Source organism: Petromyzon marinus, chromosome 51 (genome assembly GCF_048934315.1).
Source record: "Petromyzon marinus isolate PM22_M1 ecotype Great Lakes invasive population chromosome 51, UKy_Petmar_22M1.pri1.0, whole genome shotgun sequence".
In the NCBI taxonomy this organism is placed as follows: Eukaryota; Metazoa; Chordata; class Hyperoartia; order Petromyzontiformes; family Petromyzontidae; genus Petromyzon; species Petromyzon marinus.
The window spans coordinates 2,139,648-2,158,103 of record NC_133717.1 but is presented as its reverse complement, the minus strand read 5'-3'; the positions used below and the strand labels follow the sequence as shown (position 1 = coordinate 2,158,103).

Here is an 18,456-nt window from a genome sequence, read left to right as displayed (position 1 = left end):
GCAAACAAACGTGATTTGATAATATATAATATTATTACATGAGATAATATATGCATTGTTGTTGAAACTGATTGGCCTCCATCAGAGACAGAAGCTCCCTTCACTCTGGTGTCCGGATATGGAACTGGCTCCCTTAACAAATTGTTGGTGAAATCACCGATTCTGGTCTTCGGGCCTTCAAATGCCAAGCTCACACACATGCACTTCTCCCAACTTCACCACACACGCCTTGTAGGGACCAAGTCTTTGATCTGCACTGAACCCAATGATTATGCCGATTATATGTACTCATGTCTGATATGGCTGTTGTTCACAATTGCACTGAGTGAATATAAGAATAGAACAATGCACCGAGTTAATGAAACAATAGAACAATACACGAAGTGAATAGAACAATAGAACAGTACACCCAGGGAATAGAACAATACACCGAGTAAATAGAACAATAGAAGAGTACATTCCAGTGAATAGAACAATACACTGAGTAAATATAACAATAGAAGAGTATATTCCAGTGAATAGAACAATAGAACAATACACTGAGTGAATGGAACAATAGAGCAATACACGAAGAGAATAGAACAATAGAACAGTACACCCAGGGAATAAAACAATACACTGAGTAAATAGAACAATAGAAGAGTACATTCCAGTGAATAGAACAATAGAACAATACACTGAGTCAATAGAACAATACACCGAGTGAATAGAACAACAGAACAATATACAGAGTTCATAGAACAATAGTACAACGCACCAAGTAAATATAACAATAGAACACTACACTACTTGAATAGAACAAAAGAACAATAACCCGAGTGAATAGAACAACAGCAATCGCCACGATGGCGCTCGTTCAGCCTTTGGTGACCCAGCTGGGACCATCGGCTGTGCTGCACCACAGAACCCCAGGATCTCAATCACAGGGCAGCCGAGACCCTGACTCAAACCCGGAACCTCGGCCGTGCAGAATTCAGTGTCTCTGACACGGCCATTACATGATCCCCCGGAGGCATCCACCTGCCTCTGTGTTGTCACTTTATTAACTTTCCCATTTCATCTGTATTATCTTCACAAAGTTTCGAGTGTATTTTATCTTAACGAAACTTAATTTAAAAGTGAGCCCCCATATATTCGGTCGGGATTTGGACTCCCACTATCAATCAATCAACGTCCGTTGACATAGGCCAGGGGCCCTGTGAGATTCATTCGTCTCATGTTCAAGTAGACCTGGGATATTGTAGTCGTGTAAGGGTACATTATATGCCATAATTGAACTGCACAGACTTTCCATACACACGGGATATAAATCCCGACGTCCTTTGGGATCGCCGCATTGAGAGTGACTTTGTTGGAAGCCTTCCTTTCTTTGGCATGGCAAGTAAGCAACAGTTTGTCTAGATGATGTCATACGTTGACTGTTAAGGTCCTATCAACCAGTCCAAGGCGGCAGTAGACGCCGCACGGATTGCAGCAATACCGCCAGGATGTGCGTGTGGATGGAGCAACTCGTCGGTGATGCACTTGACTGCGACTGTGGAACAACGTGTTAAAACGCGTTACCATGTGTCACCATGTGTGTGTGTTACCATGTGTTATCATGTGTTACCATGTGTGTGTTACCATGTGTTACCACGCGTTACGATTTGATACAATATGTTACGACGCGTTACAACGCGTTACGACGCGTTACGATGCGTTACAACGCGTTACCATGCGTTACCACGTGTTACCACGCGTTGCGACACGTTACTATGCGTTACCACGCGTTACCATGCGTTACCACGTGTTACCACGCGTTGCGACACGTTACTATGCGTTACCACGCGTTACCATGCGTTACCACGTGTTACCACGCGTTGCGACACGTTACTATGCGTTACCACGCGTTACGACGCGTTACCATGCGTTACCACGTGTTACCACGTGTTACCACGCGTTACGATGCCGCGCACTCCCGTTCTGTGCCTGAGCGCGGTGCAGCGTGGCCCACACTCGGCACTTCCACAGTCGGGTCCTCAGCGATGTTTTTGTTTTGCCACCCACCCTTCATATCATCGAGTGCCGGTGTTTTGTGGGAAGCCACGAGTGGTCGTTGTGAATGAGGGATTTACACCGCTGACTCTGGGGGACCATCGGAGATGTCATCCCATTGGTCGCTTGAGGCAGGGAGGCCCTCCCACGTTGCCAAGGCCTTCGATCGAAGCCCCCAATGGATCTTAGCTCAGCGGGAGTATGCATGTTGATGTGTGTTGAACTTCTTTCGCACCGTACGTAGCCAACCGTGCAAATCGGAGGTGCGGGGGAAGGACAAAAAACGAAAACACAAAAAAGCAGCTCGAAATAAATGAGTTTGTGAATCTGGATTATTTAAAAGTGCACGGCTCCAGTAGCTTCCTAATATCGGAAGGAAGAGCGTTCCCGATGGCTGCAGAAGCGCACATGAAAGTGCACGATGTGGCGATCGTCTTTGTTTGATGGCCAACCAAAAGTCGTTGCTGCGATGACGACTGGAGTTCACGGGATGGTGTTTGAGCCTTGACGAGATCAGCAAGGTATCATTGTTCATTTGCAGCAAGCATTTTGTGTGCAATGAGCGCGACCTTATGATGGATTCGTTCGGCAAACCGGAAGTCAACGCAGCTCGGCGAGCACCGGACGGACGTGGTCGGATCTTGCGGTACCCGTCACGACACGTGCCAGCGAATGTTGTGCACAAGCTGCAGTATGGGGCCTCGCTCATGATCCTCTCCTGCACCAGCTAGTCTGGAACTCATTTTCCCCCTGTGCTGTCGACTCCCTGCCGCTGTTCAAGTCCAGGTTCAAGCCCCTCCTTGTCCAGCGACTGCCTTGCTATGTAATGAACACACGTCCCCTTGATACTATACAGCATGTTAAGGTGCGGTGGCTAGGAGATGTTAACTACCTCGCTTGGTATACAGGAGTTCGTGGGTTCGATCCCGACCCTGACGTCTGTATATTTGGAGTTTGCTTGTCTCGCTCCCCGTGGTCATGTGGATTTTTTTTCTTGGGCCTCCGATTTTTCCCTCCACATTTAGAAACATGCGTGTCGAGTATTTGGCTGCTATAAATTTCCACTTCGTTGAGCTATCATTTGTGATGGCCAGGTCGCTTCTGAAAAAGAGGTACATAGCTCAGTGAGCCTTACCTGGTAAAATAAATTTGTTTTAAAGTAGTTGAAGGTGCGACCATATTTAGATTCTACACGAGTACAAATTGTATCGTATGGTATAGCTTCACATAGAGACCCCACAGATTCACAGAGACCCCACAAATTCACAGAGACCCCACAGATTCACACAGAGACCCCACAGATTCACACAGAGACCCCACAGATTCACACAGAGACCCCACAGATTCACAGAGACCCCACAGATTAACACAGAGACCCCACAAATTCACAGAGACCCCACAGATTCACACAGAGACCCCACAGATTCACACAGAGACCACACAGATTCACACAGAGACCCCACAGATTCACACAGACCCCACAGATTCACACAGAGACCCCACAGATTCAAACAGAGACCCCACAGATTCACACAGAGACCCCACAGATTCACACAGAGACCCCACAGATTCACACAGAGACCCCACAGATTCACACAGAGAACCCACAGATTCACATAGAGACCCCACAGATTCACACAGAGACCCCACAGATTCACACAAAGACCCCACAAATTCACAGAGACACCACAAATTCACAGAGACCCCACATATTCACACAGAGACCCCACAGATTCACACAGAGACCCCACAAATTCACACAGAGACCCCACAGATTCACACAGAGACCCCACAGATTCACAGAGACCCCACAGATTCACACAGAGACCCCACAAATTCACAGAGACCCCACAGATTCACACAGAGACCCCACAGATTCACACAGAGACCACACAGATTCACACAGAGACCCCACAGATTCACACAGACCCCACAGATTCACACAGAGACCCCACAGATTCAAACAGAGACCACACAGATTCACACAGAGACCCCACAGATTCACACAGACCCCACAGATTCACACAGAGACCCCACAGATTCAAACAGAGACCCCACAGATTCAAACAGAGACCCCACAGATTCACACAGAGACCCCACAGATTCACACAGAGACCCCACAGATTCACACAGAGAACCCACAGATTCACATAGAGACCCCACAGATTCACACAGAGACCCCACAGATTCACACAAAGACCCCACAAATTCACAGAGACACCACAAATTCACAGAGACCCCACAGATTCACACAGAGACCCCACAGATTCACACAGAGACCCCACAAATTCACACAGAGACCCCACAGATTCACACAGAGACCCCACAGATTCACAGAGACCCCACAGATTCACACAGAGACCCCACAAATTCACAGAGACCCCACAGATTCACACAGAGACCCCACAGATTCACACAGAGACCACACAGATTCACACAGAGACCCCACAGATTCACACAGACCCCACAGATTCACACAGAGACCCCACAGATTCAAACAGAGACCACACAGATTCACACAGAGACCCCACAGATTCACACAGACCCCACAGATTCACACAGAGACCCCACAGATTCAAACAGAGACCCCACAGATTCAAACAGAGACCCCACAGATTCACACAGAGACCCCACAGATTCACACAGAGACCCCACAGATTCACACAGAGAACCCACAGATTCACATAGAGACCCCACAGATTCACACAGAGACCCCACAGATTCACACAAAGACCCCACAAATTCACAGAGACACCACAAATTCACAGAGACCCCACAGATTCACACAGAGACCCCACAGATTCACACAGAGACCCCACAAATTCACACAGAGACCCCACAGATTCACACAGAGACCCCACAGATTCACACAGAGACCCCATACATTCACACAGAGACCCCACAGATTCACACAGAGACCCCACAGATTAACACAGACCCCACAGATTCACACACAGACCCCACAGATTCACACAGAGACCCCACAGATTCACACAGTTCCATAGTTCATTTCCATAGTTAATTTATTTGGTATAGCCCTCTGAGCCATTCGGCTCTTGAATCGGGTGCAACCGCAACAAACAAAAACATGAACAAGAAAACATCTTAAAGTGGTTATGTGACTGTGCAACCAGAAAATCCAGGAAAAAAACATCAAAATATTCCTGAAATAGCACCATACACCAACGCTGTGTGCAAAAATCCCAGTGGGATGCAAGTCAAATAACAACAACAACAACCACAAGACAACTAACATTAAGGCCATCAGTCTAACTCCGTACTACAATAAACAAAAACATGGCCCAAACAAAAAAAAACGTTTTCGAAATCACCAAAATAAAAGCCATAAATGCAATGTAACAGTGATCATAGGGACTGTGACCGAATTTTTTACAATAAACTACATAAATAAATTATAACACCAAAATCTAGAGCCATATTTTAGGCCACTGAATAGCAGTGGCAGCTAGGGGTGTACAACTCCTCTAGAGTAGTTTTGAGTGAAGATCTCATAGGTAGTGATTCAAGTTGCAGTTTATTGGCAATAGCATTCCAGACCCTGGGGGCATCAATAGCAAAGGCCCTTCCTCCAGTTTTAATACGGCAATAGGGAATGTGAAGCTGCTAAATGAGCGAAGACCTGAGGTCAAATTTGTTCTTTGCAACAGAGAGGAGATCCAGTAGGTAGTCTGCGGATTTTTTTGTAAGTACATCGTGAATAAATAAGATCTGGTGCACAAGCCGTCGAACATTAAGAGATGTTAAGTTTGACCCAATGTAGAGATCACAGTGGTGAGTCCTATATGGGCAATTAAATCCAAATCTTAAGGCCGAGTGATAGATGGAATCAAGCTTCTTCAGTACAGTACTTGGGGCTGATTTATACACGATGTCACAGTAGTCAAGTAGAGGCAGTATGGTAGCTTTTGTCGATTCACACAGAGACCCCACAGATTCACACAGAGACCCCACAGATTCACACAGAGACCCCACACATTCACACAGAGACCCCACAGATTCAAACACAGACCCCACAGATTCACACAGAGACCCCACAGATTCACACAAAGACCCCACAAATTCACAGAGACACCACAAATTCACAGAGACCCCACAGATTCACACAGAGACCCCACAGATGCACACAGAGACCCCACAGATGCACACAGAGACCCGTGTGCCTTACACAGGAACCCATAGACTCGGGTAGAGAGACGTGCACTTGCATGGTGATCTATGAATGGCCGCCTCTCTCAGTAAATCAATGTGCCCACTGTGTCTGTGCAGCGTTCTTGAGATGCTGTCACATTGAGGCACCGCCGTGAAATATCGCAACTGTATTGGACAATTGTGTTATTGTACGGTGCCGTGCACGCATTCCTCTGATGGGCCCGCTCTCTACGTAAGGCAACGGTGGACAGAGCAGTACCTATTTTATCTGCCCAACAGGAAAACAAAACAAGTCAATTATTTCCCCTCGCAAATAAAGGAGGGGTAGGGGTGAAATTTACGCCGTTCAGTGGTCATGATAATCTGGCGGAAATTCCACATTTTATAAGGTGTGCATTTCCACAATTCTGGCGATTATTTCCACAAACGTCCGACGAGCATAGTTGCAAAAGAAGTTGAACATACATACGTACAAATGGCAGTGTCTACGCAAGACATCCAAGCCTTTATGTTATAAACGGAGTGGTACAGTGCTCGCTTCATCTGCCCGGGCCGGGGTTTAAACTCTTGACCTTAGCGAGCGAGTGGAGCTTGCCGGGCCCGCGAGCACCACGCCGCGACCGTTCTCGCCGCAGCGGAAGTGTCCCCCATTCATTTCCTCGTCTCCATGCTCATCGCTCTGCCCGAGCCCCAATCCGACACGGCGATCGTCACGCGGCGGCTTCAGCCATGCATTTTGTATGACTGGGCGGCCTGCAATCAATTGTGGGGCCTTCTCTGAAACGGCGGCTGCTTTTGGGAGCAATTTGTCAGCGAGCGATTTTTTTTTGCAGGGTCGGATGGTTTGCTGGGCGTGCGTGTCCGTTGTGAATTCCATCTCCACGCCACGGTGGCGAGATGTTAACTACCTCGTGGGTTCAATCTCGACCCTGACGCCTGCTGTATATTTCGAGTTTTCGGTGTCTGTCTCTCTCACCGTGGTCGTGTGGATTTTTCTCCGGGTCCTCCGTTTTTTTCCCTCCGCATTTAGAATCAACATCACGCGTTTTGAGCACTTGGTTGCTCTAAATTTCCACATGATGAGAATCCATTTCATGAGGCTATAATTTGTGAAAGCCAGGTCACTTCTAAAAATGAAGCAATAGAGCTCAGTGGACCTTAACTCGTAAAATAAAAAAATAATTTATCGTATTATTTTTACCACCCCACGCTCACGGGAGTAGTGAGGCGGTGTGGGTCTCGTGTAGCCAATGGGTGCAAAGGAAGTTGCCAATTTTCATGACAGCAGTGTACCTTGCCGACCGTGCTAATCGGAGGTGCGGGGCAAAGACAATCCCAGAGGCGGCCGGGCGGCTCAGGGGTCAGAGATACTGAACCGGCACCGCTAAGATCCCGTGAGTTTCAGTCGCTGCTCTTGATTGAATCGGGTTTTACGTATATATGTATGTTGAACTTCTTTCGCACTGTATGTAGCCAACTGCGGTAATCGGAGGTGCGGGAGAAGGACATCGAACGAAAAAAACAGCATCTCGAAAGAAATTAGTTTGCAAACCCAGATTTAAAAATGCATAGCTCCAGTGGCTTCCTAATATTGGAAGGAAGAGTTTTCCAGAAAGGCCCCAGAAGCGCATCTGAAAGCGTGCGATGCAGTGACCATCTTTGTTTGATGGCTAGCCAAAAGTCACCGCGAGGTTGACCAGTTTCAGTTTTCAAGTGCAGCGAGCAGCATGGTCTCAGCCCGGTCATCAATGACTGCTGCCGAGAAACCCTGAAATAAATAACGTTGCGGTTTTCTACTTCATCATGTTCATTCCAGCTCCTGAGAATGAAGCGTTTTCATTTGATTGACGTGAGACGAACAATAACCGCAGATCATATTCAAGATGCACCGCTCCTCTGCGGATAAGCGAACTATTGCAGTCATTCGAGAAGTAGTTCTGTAATATTATCTTCCGGGGGCAATTCTCTGGCGCCATGTGATGCCACGCGATAACCCATCTCTCTCTCTCTCTGCGTGTGGGCATTGTGGGAATGTGCAGCCCTTAGCCTGTGGATATGTTTTCACTCTTTAAATATTAGTTCGGTAATATCACCTCCCCCAGATAAGGTGCCGTCGCGTAACGGTGAAGCACGCTAGCGGACTTGCAATCCGGAGGTCACCAGTTCACTCTCCCGGCGCGGCAGGGGAAACAACGGTGCAAGTCTCTAAGATCCTCCACCCACCTCCGTCCACCCAGCAGTGTAATTGGCCACACCATAGTTAGTCGACTGGCAGGTCACCGGTGGTGGGTTGAAGTGGGGATAACTCCCACCCCTTCCAGAGGACCTCTCTCGAACTCCCACTCATGGAGGTCCTTCCACCGGCAGTGGGATGAGAAAAATAATTTCAGGGTTGCGCCTTTATCTTCGATGGTGATGTCACGTGACTTGCAAGGCATCGCAACGCGTAAACAGCACACGTGCTGTTTGTGTATCGTGAGCTATGTGACCACGATTGTGACTGAGATCTGTGCCATGTTGTAAAGACATCTCCACCGTCGCAGGACACCCATGAAATAGAGCCCAGCGGTTCGTTGGGCCCGTGCTACTGAAATAAATGTAAAAGGTTTCACTCTATAAAGATGGTAGGGCGAGTGAAATGGTCAAAGGCGCACATTTTGCTGTGGAAAAGTCGCAGTTCCCCGTGTTTGGTTTTTCATTTTGGTTGCAGCCTGCGCTCACTTTACCGTTCCGGTGGGTTTCTCACCGTTTGCAGAAAAGGCAAACGGAGTTGATTTTTCAGCGGCGAGCAGAGAGAAGAAGAATGGTGTCCCCCCCGTCCGTCAAGGAGCGAAGCGAAACGCGCGTTCGGCGTGGCGGCTCATTCAGAGCGCCGTAAATTGGCCCACTCGTTAGCTCGATGTGCCGAGCGGTGCAATTGATGAATAGAGCAACAAAAGGGGGTGAGAAGCTAACTTTTTCTACGAGACGCCGGCCTCTTGGAGGCAATTACGACGAGCGTTCATCGATTTCCTGTATTTGAGCGCGGGTTCGTTAGTGTGTATGGGGGGAGGTATTAGTAACCGGTTCAATTAACGCGTCCAACGGCGCTTTGTCAATTTTCATTTTCGAATTACCCCGCAAGACAATTTATTGCTGGCCGTGTTGCCCGGCGCTTGGCCGGTAGGGCGAACCGAGCGGCCTAGGCAAAGCGATTGAAGAGTTTGGCGGTTCGATTCACGGTAAATGTCTCCGGGTTCTCCGTTTGCGGTGGTGGTCCTGTTGTTGTGCGGGAGAAAACGATGCCAGGTGGAGTTCACCCCTGGGTATCCATGGGCCCAATTATCCAGTTTGCAGGAAAATCATAAATGAAGGGGATGTATTTTACGCGCTCGCTGGCTTCATCTTTCAGATGCTCCTCAGGGTGAGCCACTTCGTTGAGCTATCATTTGTGGTCGAGTCGCTTCTGAAAAATAAGCTAATTGCTCAATGGGCTTTACCTGTTGAGATAAAAAAAAATACAGTAAAACCTTGGATTGCGAGCATAATTCGTTGATCAAATTAATATTTATTCAAAATTTTTGCTCGTCTTGCAAAACACTCGCAGACCAAGTTGCTCGCAATCCAAGGTTTTACTGTATATAGTTTAGTTTCATTCGTATATTTTTCTCTGTGATTTGTTTACTTTTCCCATACTCTGCACTCCTGTCATTTTTTTGTATCGTTTGTCGTCATAACGTTCTGACCCCGTGCCCCTGCTGGACATCTGTGAAAGAGTAAAGAGCTTCATAGTTCATCAGATTCCTTGAGTACCGTATAAATTAATGTTCTGATTCTGACCACAAATTCCCGACAACTTCGAAAAGCAGTAGCGACCGACGGTGCTTTCTGTTTCCGCTGCCATTCAAACAACAGTTTATCGGTGGTGGCGCACGCCTGTAATCCAGCACTGCGGAGGCCGTGAAGGTTGCTGAATCACTACACAAAGGTTGTCACACTCTGCTTCCCGTGGATACGGAGGTGCCTTATACCGTCACTCGCCAGGAGAAGGCATCACCGCAAAAATGTTGACTCCATCTGTATGGGATAGAGTGTTTCTCCCTCGCACCCGTGGGTTCCCTTCCAGATGCAAACATGTGGGGCGCTGGGGGTGGCGAGATGTTAACTATTCGTCTGGTATTACATGGAGATCATGAGTTTGATTCCGATCCTGATGCCTGCATATTTGGAGTTTCATGTCTGGCTCCCCTTGGTAGCGTGGATTTTTCTCCGGGTGCTCGGGTTTTTCCCTCCACATTTAGAATCAACGTCAGGCGTTTAGAGTATAAATTTCCACGTAATGATAAGCCACTTCGTTGAGCTCAGTGGGCCTCAGCTGGTAAAAATGAAAATGCGTTCCGTTTAAACACTCGTTAATTGGCCGATGACACCTTCATATATAGAGGGTGGCAGAGCTTGGGCAATTGAAGCAATTGGCGGGCCCCCGGGGTCCCATCACTGCCCCGGGGTGGGAAAAACCGCGTAGCGACACGAGTCTTGCCTTACCGACAACAAAACTAGTGGTCAATCGATTGGCCTCGTCGAGTTTCGTAAAAAGTTGAAAAATTACATAAACACGTTAAATTCACTGCCTGGGGGGCGGGGCTCGCCTTGGCAAAGAAGCCGAGGAGTGACGGCTGACCGGAGGGCGTCGTCGCCGCGCGCGACTGCAGGGGACGCCCCCCGGGGCTCGCGTTTGGCCGGTGGGGGTGGCGCCCATCGTGTCGATCGCCGCCTGCTGCTGCTGGCGCTTGTTGGCGCGAGTCTGGGCGGGCGGCGCGTTGCTGTCGGGATCACGAGTGGGCGGACTGATAACTAATAATTATTGACCTGAATTTTGCGGGATCCCGGGGTCCCGCCAAATGATTCAATTGTTGGCACGGCTCATCGCGTGGCTGCTGCCTTCCTACTTGCCTCTGGTTCCTCCTCGCGCCTCCCGAGTCGTTCTGTGGCTCTCCACAAGATACACGAGCGCTTTACAAGTTGATGTAATAATAATAATCATCATGATTATTATCATCACTTGTGATTTGCATCGTCCGTGTTTTAGTTTCACTTGGGCCATATTACCCCACATCAGTGAGAGCTGGTCAACCTCATCCATGACAGAAGCATCACTCTCAAATACACCCGTATTGTTGCTGCGGTAAAAACACAATACGTGAGAACCCTGTCATAGTAACGAGGAATTTCCGCCACTGGCTCAGGACAGCTGCGATGATCGCCACCCAAACGTTCGCTTTAGCGGCGTGAAGCTCTGTCTGACATTGACTTTGTTCAAGGAAGTAACGCAACTGCCGATCTGCCAGCATCACTCATTATTTTCAGCTTCTCCCGTGTAAAATGAATAATGCATCTCGATGATGTCTCACGTGGTTACAAATAGGAGGGAATGGACTTTAACACACAGACACATGATAATTTTAAATGTCAACCCAATGTCACAGCGTCACGGTGTACCACCGCCATTACTGCGCCGTGACGAAACAACGGCGTTGCCGGTTGGCACATGCGGTGCGGAAGATGTTCAGCATGCGTGCGCACACTGTAAAGCGATGTGAAAGCCAAGGAACGCCACGACTAAGGCTCTGTCACCTCTTGCCACAGAGTCAAGCACCAATGAGTCTCGGGACCCTTTCAATCCGTAAGTTGCTACCTAGAAAGTTTGGCCAGTTCCGGCTCAAGTGAGAGTGGGCAGTAATCGTTTCTGTTGTCGGAACTCGGCGAATGATGGAAATTCCACATTCCCGTGGTGCGGTCGAGTCTCCGCTCTGTCGACAGAACGACCACTGATGGCTTCCCCAGGAAGTGGCATTTATTTTTGCGGTCATAACGAGCTGATAATGATGATGATGATGCTGATGATGATGATATTTGATGATGTGGCGATGATGATAGGCTGGTGGTGGAGGTGATAATAATGGTGAAGATGACGGTGGTGATGATGATGATGATAGGACAGTGGTGGTGGCGATGATAATAATGATGATTATAGTAGGACAGAGCCAGTGATTATAATGATATGGCAATAATGATGATGGGACGGTGGTGGTGGTGTTGATGATGATTGAGCTGAGTTGGTATTTGAGGGGATATGCCAGTCAAGTACTTTACGCATGCTGACGTGCGGGCATATTAACTAAAACTAAACTTTTTTACGAGCTAAGGCCCACTGAGGTATATAGCTCTGTTTCAGAAGAGACCTGGCCACAAATGATGGCTCAGCAGAGTGGCATATCACGTGAAAATTTACAGCCGCCAAATACTCGAAACGTGTGACATTGATTCCAAATGTGGAGGGAAAAACCAGAGGACCCAGATAAAAAAATCCCCGTGACCGCGAAGTAGAGAGGCGGAGAGAGAGAGAGAGAGCCGCAAACTCCAAATATACAGCAGCAGCAGCAGGCGTCAGGATCGGGATCGAACCCACGACCTCCTGTACACCATGCGAGATAGTTAACATCTTGCCACCGCTGCGCCCTGGACCGTGACGCTACGCGATGCGACCGGGGTTCGACAAGGAGAGCGTTTGCACGACGCGAGCGTCGCGCGACATCCGCGGCGCACGCGAGGTCGTTATCGATGAACACAATAACTCAGCGTCAGACGCGCAGGCAAAGCCGTTCGAGATCCTTTCCATTCCAAAGGACATTTAAAAGGGGGAAAAAAAAATATCACCGAGCGTTTTAGCCTAATGCAAAGGTCCCGGGCCATATCTCACTGAAACTGCGCCTTCGATAACGCTGTAAAGGACAGCTGATTAACGGGGCCGGGCCGAGCTGACGCTGCGGCTGGTGCAGACCGCACGCACGAACGCGACGCAACGGAGGGCATGAGTTGGTATCCTGCTTGTGGGTCCGATCAAACCACCATCGTCACCATCGCCACCATCGTCATCCCTCCGTGGTGTGTAAAATGAGTGGTATGGATGTGAAGTTGCATTCATAAGGGCGCTTAAAAGCCTCAGCGACACAAAGCGCCTTTTGCATCGCATCGCGCCTGGACCATTTCATTGCCCTGCTGCAGTCTAGCCAAGGGGACACCCCAGTGGCAGCTGTCCCTGTGCAAAAAGGCGAACACGAAATACCGGTCTGCAAATGGGCATTAGTCTGTCCGTGGTTGTCCAATGTTTTGTTTGTGTTTGGGCTGTTTACTTGAGGGTTTCTTGCCAGCAGTCATTGGTGACCAGGCTGAGACCATGGTACTTGCTGCCACTGAGGACCAAACTCCGCTCATCCTCGCAGCAGCAGCAGCAGCAGAGGCTTTTGGCTGCTGGCCATCGAACAAAAACGGTGGTCACCGCATCGTGCGGCGCTTTCAGATGCACTTTCGCGGCCGCCTGGAACGCCCTTCCTTCCGATATTAAGAAGCCAACTGGAGCTATGCACTTTTAAATCATCTAAATTGAAAACGAATTTCTTTAGAACTGCTTATTGTTGTTGCGTTTAGTTTGTAGTCCTTCCCTCGCACCTGCGATTAGTGCGGTTGGATACGTACGATGCTGAAAGAAGTTCAACATGCGCACGTACAATCGTGCGGCTCAAGCAGCTCAATGTTAAACTGGAGCGGTCGTTGCTCTGGTTGAGCGCGATGCGTTGGTGTCACGTCGGGGGTTGGGGGGGGCGCCACGGGGCGCCCGCTTGTGTTGCGACGCGCGCCCCTGGGCGGATCCACCGCCGTGCAGTGGCTTCAGCAGGGGACGCTGAGCGTCGTGGTTAACGGGTAAGAAGGGGGGGCGGGGTGGTGCGTGGGGTGACCTTGCAGGACCCCCGCGACTTTTAATGTTTCCCAATGAATCGGGAACGTGCGACTGAGGGTGGGGGGTGGGGGCACACGGGGGGGGGGGGGGGGAGCTGGTGAGTGATGCGGGGGATTTGTTTACACGCGGTGAATTTGAGTATCGGTCGGCGCGGGCGTCAATGTTGTCTCTGTGCCATTCCGCGGTGCAGTGATTAGCGGCACTGCACTACGGTGGATGGCGAAGGGTGGCAATGGATGGCGAGGGATGGTAAGGGACGGCGAGGGGTGGCGATGGACGGTGAGCGGCGGCGTGCTGGCTGTGCCTGCAGGCTGCGTCGCTGGAGGCGGTGTCGCAGCGGTACGCGGACTACTTCCACACGTACACGGGTGACGTGTACCAGCGCCTGGAGGAGATCCGCAAGCGCCGCGTCACCCTGGAGCCCGACGACTCGGCCCAGGTACTCCTCACTCGCACACAAACGCAGAGGTGCCCCGTCGTGGCTAGGCGAAGTTGTCTACCTCACCTGGTACACAGGAGGTCGTGGGTTCGATTCCGACTCTTGACGCCCGCTATATATTTAGAGTTTGCGTGTCTCTCTCTCATCATCACGGTGGCTAGAAGATGTTAACTACCTCGCCTGGTATACAGGAGGTCGTGGGTTCGATTCCGACTCTTGACGCCCGCTATATATTTAGAGTTTGCGTGTCTCTCTCTCTCTCATCATCACGGTGGCTAGAAGATGTTAACTACCTCGCCTGGTATACAGGCGGTCGTGGGTTCGATTCCGACTCTGACGCCCGCTATATATTTAGAGTTTGCGTGTCTCTCTCTCTCATCATCACGGTGGCTAGAAGATGTTAACTACCTCGCCTGGTATACAGGCAGTCGTGGGTTCGATTCCGACTCTGACGCCCGCTATATTTTTAGAGTTTGCCTGTCTCTCTCTCTCTCTCCCCGTGGTCGCGTGGAGTTTTCTCCGGGTCATCCATTTTTTTCCCTCCACGTTTGGAATCAACAAGACGTGTTCAGGGTATTGGGCTGCTGCTATACATTTCCACACGATAAGCCACTTCGTTGAGCTATCATCTGTGGCAAAATATATATTTATTTTTTATATATGTAGTGTAGCCTACATGGACTGTTAACGCAAGTGCTGTCAGCGAGCACCTATGAAGGCTGACAAAGCACGAGGTCTTGGGTGTGTCCGGAACCACGCCTGGCCGCCTTTGTCTCCCCAGCACCTCACCCACGTACTCATTTGAAAGTCGAGCCGTCCCAGGACCGATGTCGGTTGGCCGTGAGCGGGAATCGAACTCGGGTCGGCGCGTTTGCAGAGCGGCGCGCTAGCCGCCGTGTTCACACACAAACCCACGTGCGCGAAAACAAGGATGCCACCCACCTCGGCTGTCGGACCGCTGGGGTGTAAGAGCTGTCGACGACCAGGGGTCTGCAGAGGCCGGATGGGGTGGTGTGGCCAGAAACCCACCATTTTGCCACCTTTGTCGCCCCAGTGAGTCAGCTTACTCAACGCAGCAGGTGCTTATGTCAGATTGAGATGGCTTAGGGGAGGTCCAGAGCAGGTTCAGTATCCACTCAGCTGCTGATGTCAGCCATGGCCACAGCAATTACCACTGCAATTGTGTGAACCACCCTACCACAGCATGACAAAGATCCCTCCAATAGCCTTAACAGGCTGTTGGGGCAAGTGCTGTTAGCGAGTAGCACCGTTGAATGCCGGCACTGTGGCACACGACGGGGTGGGTGGCCAGCACCACGACTCGCCCGGCCGCCTTTGTCTCACCAGTGCTGATATTTACCCACCGCACCAGCCACTCGTTTGAAGGCTGAGTCGACCGAGGGGAGGCCCAGGACCGAGATAGCTATTCGTCACCAATGTTGGCCCGTGAGCGGGAATCGAACTCAGGTCTCCAGGTTTGTAGCGCAGCGTGTTAACTGCTGCACCACCGCTCTCCACAAATACAGTCAACAATTCAAGGTAGATCTACCCAGCACAACAATATACAGAACACCTTTCCAGATCCTTTTGAATAATAACAATGCCAGTAATAATAACGTCGTTTATTAGTCGGCAACGAGTGATGTCGTATTTGTCCGAGAAAGTCTTTGCGGAGTCTCGAAGATCCCAATGCAGGACACTTCTGGCTCTGAAGGAGTTTTTTTTTTTCCCTTTGCTCGGGGAATCTACAGCAGCCACGCGGAGAAAAGCCACCCTACGTATGACAGGATAGCGCTTCCCCCGAGGGATGCACAGCAGGGGTGCCTGAGCCCGCTGGCTGCGCCGCGTCGTTCTGGCCACGTCGCGTGATGTCACGGCGAGCCGTTGCGTGCGGCACCGACGAGGCGGTACGGGCGAGACGGACCGCAGGCAGGATGGTTGAGGCGATCCAGCACGAACGAGACAGGCAGAGGTTCCGCACGTCGACGACGCCCAAGAGGTCGCCGGCCAAGGGGGAAACCACGAGCCCCGGCGGTGGCTGCTGCGGTGGCTTGCGGTGAGATCCGCACCAGGAGCGGGCGGGGCGCGGGGAGAGGCACCTCGCGAACAGGCCGTGTGCGGGCTCTGGCAGAAGGAAAGGAGCGGTGGCTGACGCTCGTCGCCGCCGTTCCCGTGGCGAAAGTCGGCAGGCCGACATTCAACACCCCCCCCCCCCACCCTCCGAAAAAGGTGCTCGCTCGCTTGCTGCCGAGAGACGCCGTTAAGCCTCGCGATGTTTCTGACGGCAGGCTGGAGGGATTGGTAGGGGAGGGCGTTTGTGGTGGGCAAGCGCCCTACAGCGGCGTTTTAGACGGCGCCGGAGAGAGTGTCCGGCTTGTGGCCGATGAAATGCGTTTTAATCGGCTGGACGCTTTTCGCGCAAGGGCGGAATATCTGCAGGAACATCCCGCAGGCAAAGAGCCCTCCCGCGGAGCGAAACAACAACAACAACGCCGCCGCCGATGCCATCTTCTCCACCCTGACATGGAGCGCCCGTGCAGTGCATTACGCTCAGCCACTTGAGATGCGCGGCGCGCGCCGTCCGCCTCTGTGCCACGCTTAGAGTGTGCGACTCGCGAGAGCCGCACGGAGCTAATCGGAGGTGCGCGGCGGGGACGGACGGTGATCAAAACCGGCCAGGCCTCGACGTAGCCCATCGTGGTCCCTTCGATGCTGACGTGAAACGAGCGCCCCATTGTTCGCGAGTCAGACGACGGCCGTGCCCCACGTATGGCTGGCTCCTGCCAACGAGAATGCGGAATTTCAAGCAGCTGTTCAGAGTCGCGAGTGCCGACGGGCGCCGACCCACGTTTGCGTCCGCAATGCACCGTTCCCGTTCCTTGGAGGCGTAAGGTCGAGCGGATAGCGGTCAACCGTCCCTCAGAGGATCGGCCGCGACTCTCGCTGGCCGCGACGCGGGGTGGGACCCAGGGCACTGACGCGTGGTGGCAGCGCCGGCGTGCGTGGAACGTCCTCGGCGAGGGAACCTCATTTCGATGCGTTGCAGACTCTTCTCTCGGAAATGACGTTGAACCTCGATCTCTAATTTCGAGCGCAGAAGAATTAATTTAGACTTTTTTTTTCTTTCCTGTGTGTGTGCGTGCGCGCGTGCGTTGTAATTGAAAGCTGCCGACGGACGGTTTGCTTAGGTTCATTGTGAAATCTAATCGCAAGCGGAAGCACAGATTGGAGAGCGCTGAGCGATTGGCCTGAGACTTAAACTTCTAATCGCTATATCGTCAAGTGAGAAGGAGGGCGATAGGTTCCAGAGTTTAGTAGCGGGGAGTGTGGAGGAGGAGGACGTGATGGGTTCCAGAGTTTAGTAGCAGGAGGAGGGAGGAAGATGAGGGAGGAGGAGGGAGGAGTGTTCCTGGCGACCCGAGATCGATTCCCGCTCACGGCCAACACCAGTGAAGATTATCGGAACCGGTGCTGGGCCTCCCCTGGGTCGACTCAGCCTCCAATAAGTACCTGGGGAGACTAAGGCGGCCGGGCGTGGTGCTGGCCACCCAATCCGTCGTGTGTCACAGTGCCGGCCTTCAGGGGTGCTCGCTAACAGCGCTTGCCCCCAACACTCTGTTCAGGCTCTACGGGGTGATGGGTTACCAGAGTTTTGCAGCAAGGGTGTGGAGGAGGATGCGCCTTTGTTGCCACGTATTTGGCATGGCAAGACGCAGAAACGAGTCTCAGTGATCGGGTCGGTGGGCGGGATGGGACGAGAGGCTCCTTCACCAGAGCACCGATCACGGAAGCACCGGTCGGGGAGGGGGGGGGCGACGGCATGGCGATGAGAGGCGGGCGAGGGAGGCAGACCACTGGCGGCTGTGTCGTTTGCGAGGCGGGCGACGTTCCATCGGATTCCAGCCGGAGACGTTTCGGCGTTGCCAATTGGTGGCACGGCAAGTGTCGGGGACGGAACCGCACCCTGGGACAGAGCGACGACGTGCAGGGGCTGTTGTTGGACGTCGCTGCTCGTTGCACGGGGATCTCTTCGCTT

The 18,456-nt window shown here is 51.3% G+C and overlaps 1 protein-coding gene across 5 annotated transcripts in view; it reads left to right on the top strand.

The window, feature by feature from the left end:
* Positions 1-18,456, top strand: part of LOC116953335 (uncharacterized) — a 361,549-nt gene that overhangs the window by 256,507 nt on the left and 86,586 nt on the right. For all 5 annotated transcript variants that reach the window (XM_032973443.2, XM_032973442.2, XM_032973444.2 and 2 more), the window contains one exon: positions 14,292-14,420. In XM_032973443.2, the coding sequence (XP_032829334.2) occupies positions 14,292-14,420 (129 nt within the window). The remainder of the gene's footprint in view (positions 1-14,291; positions 14,421-18,456) is intronic.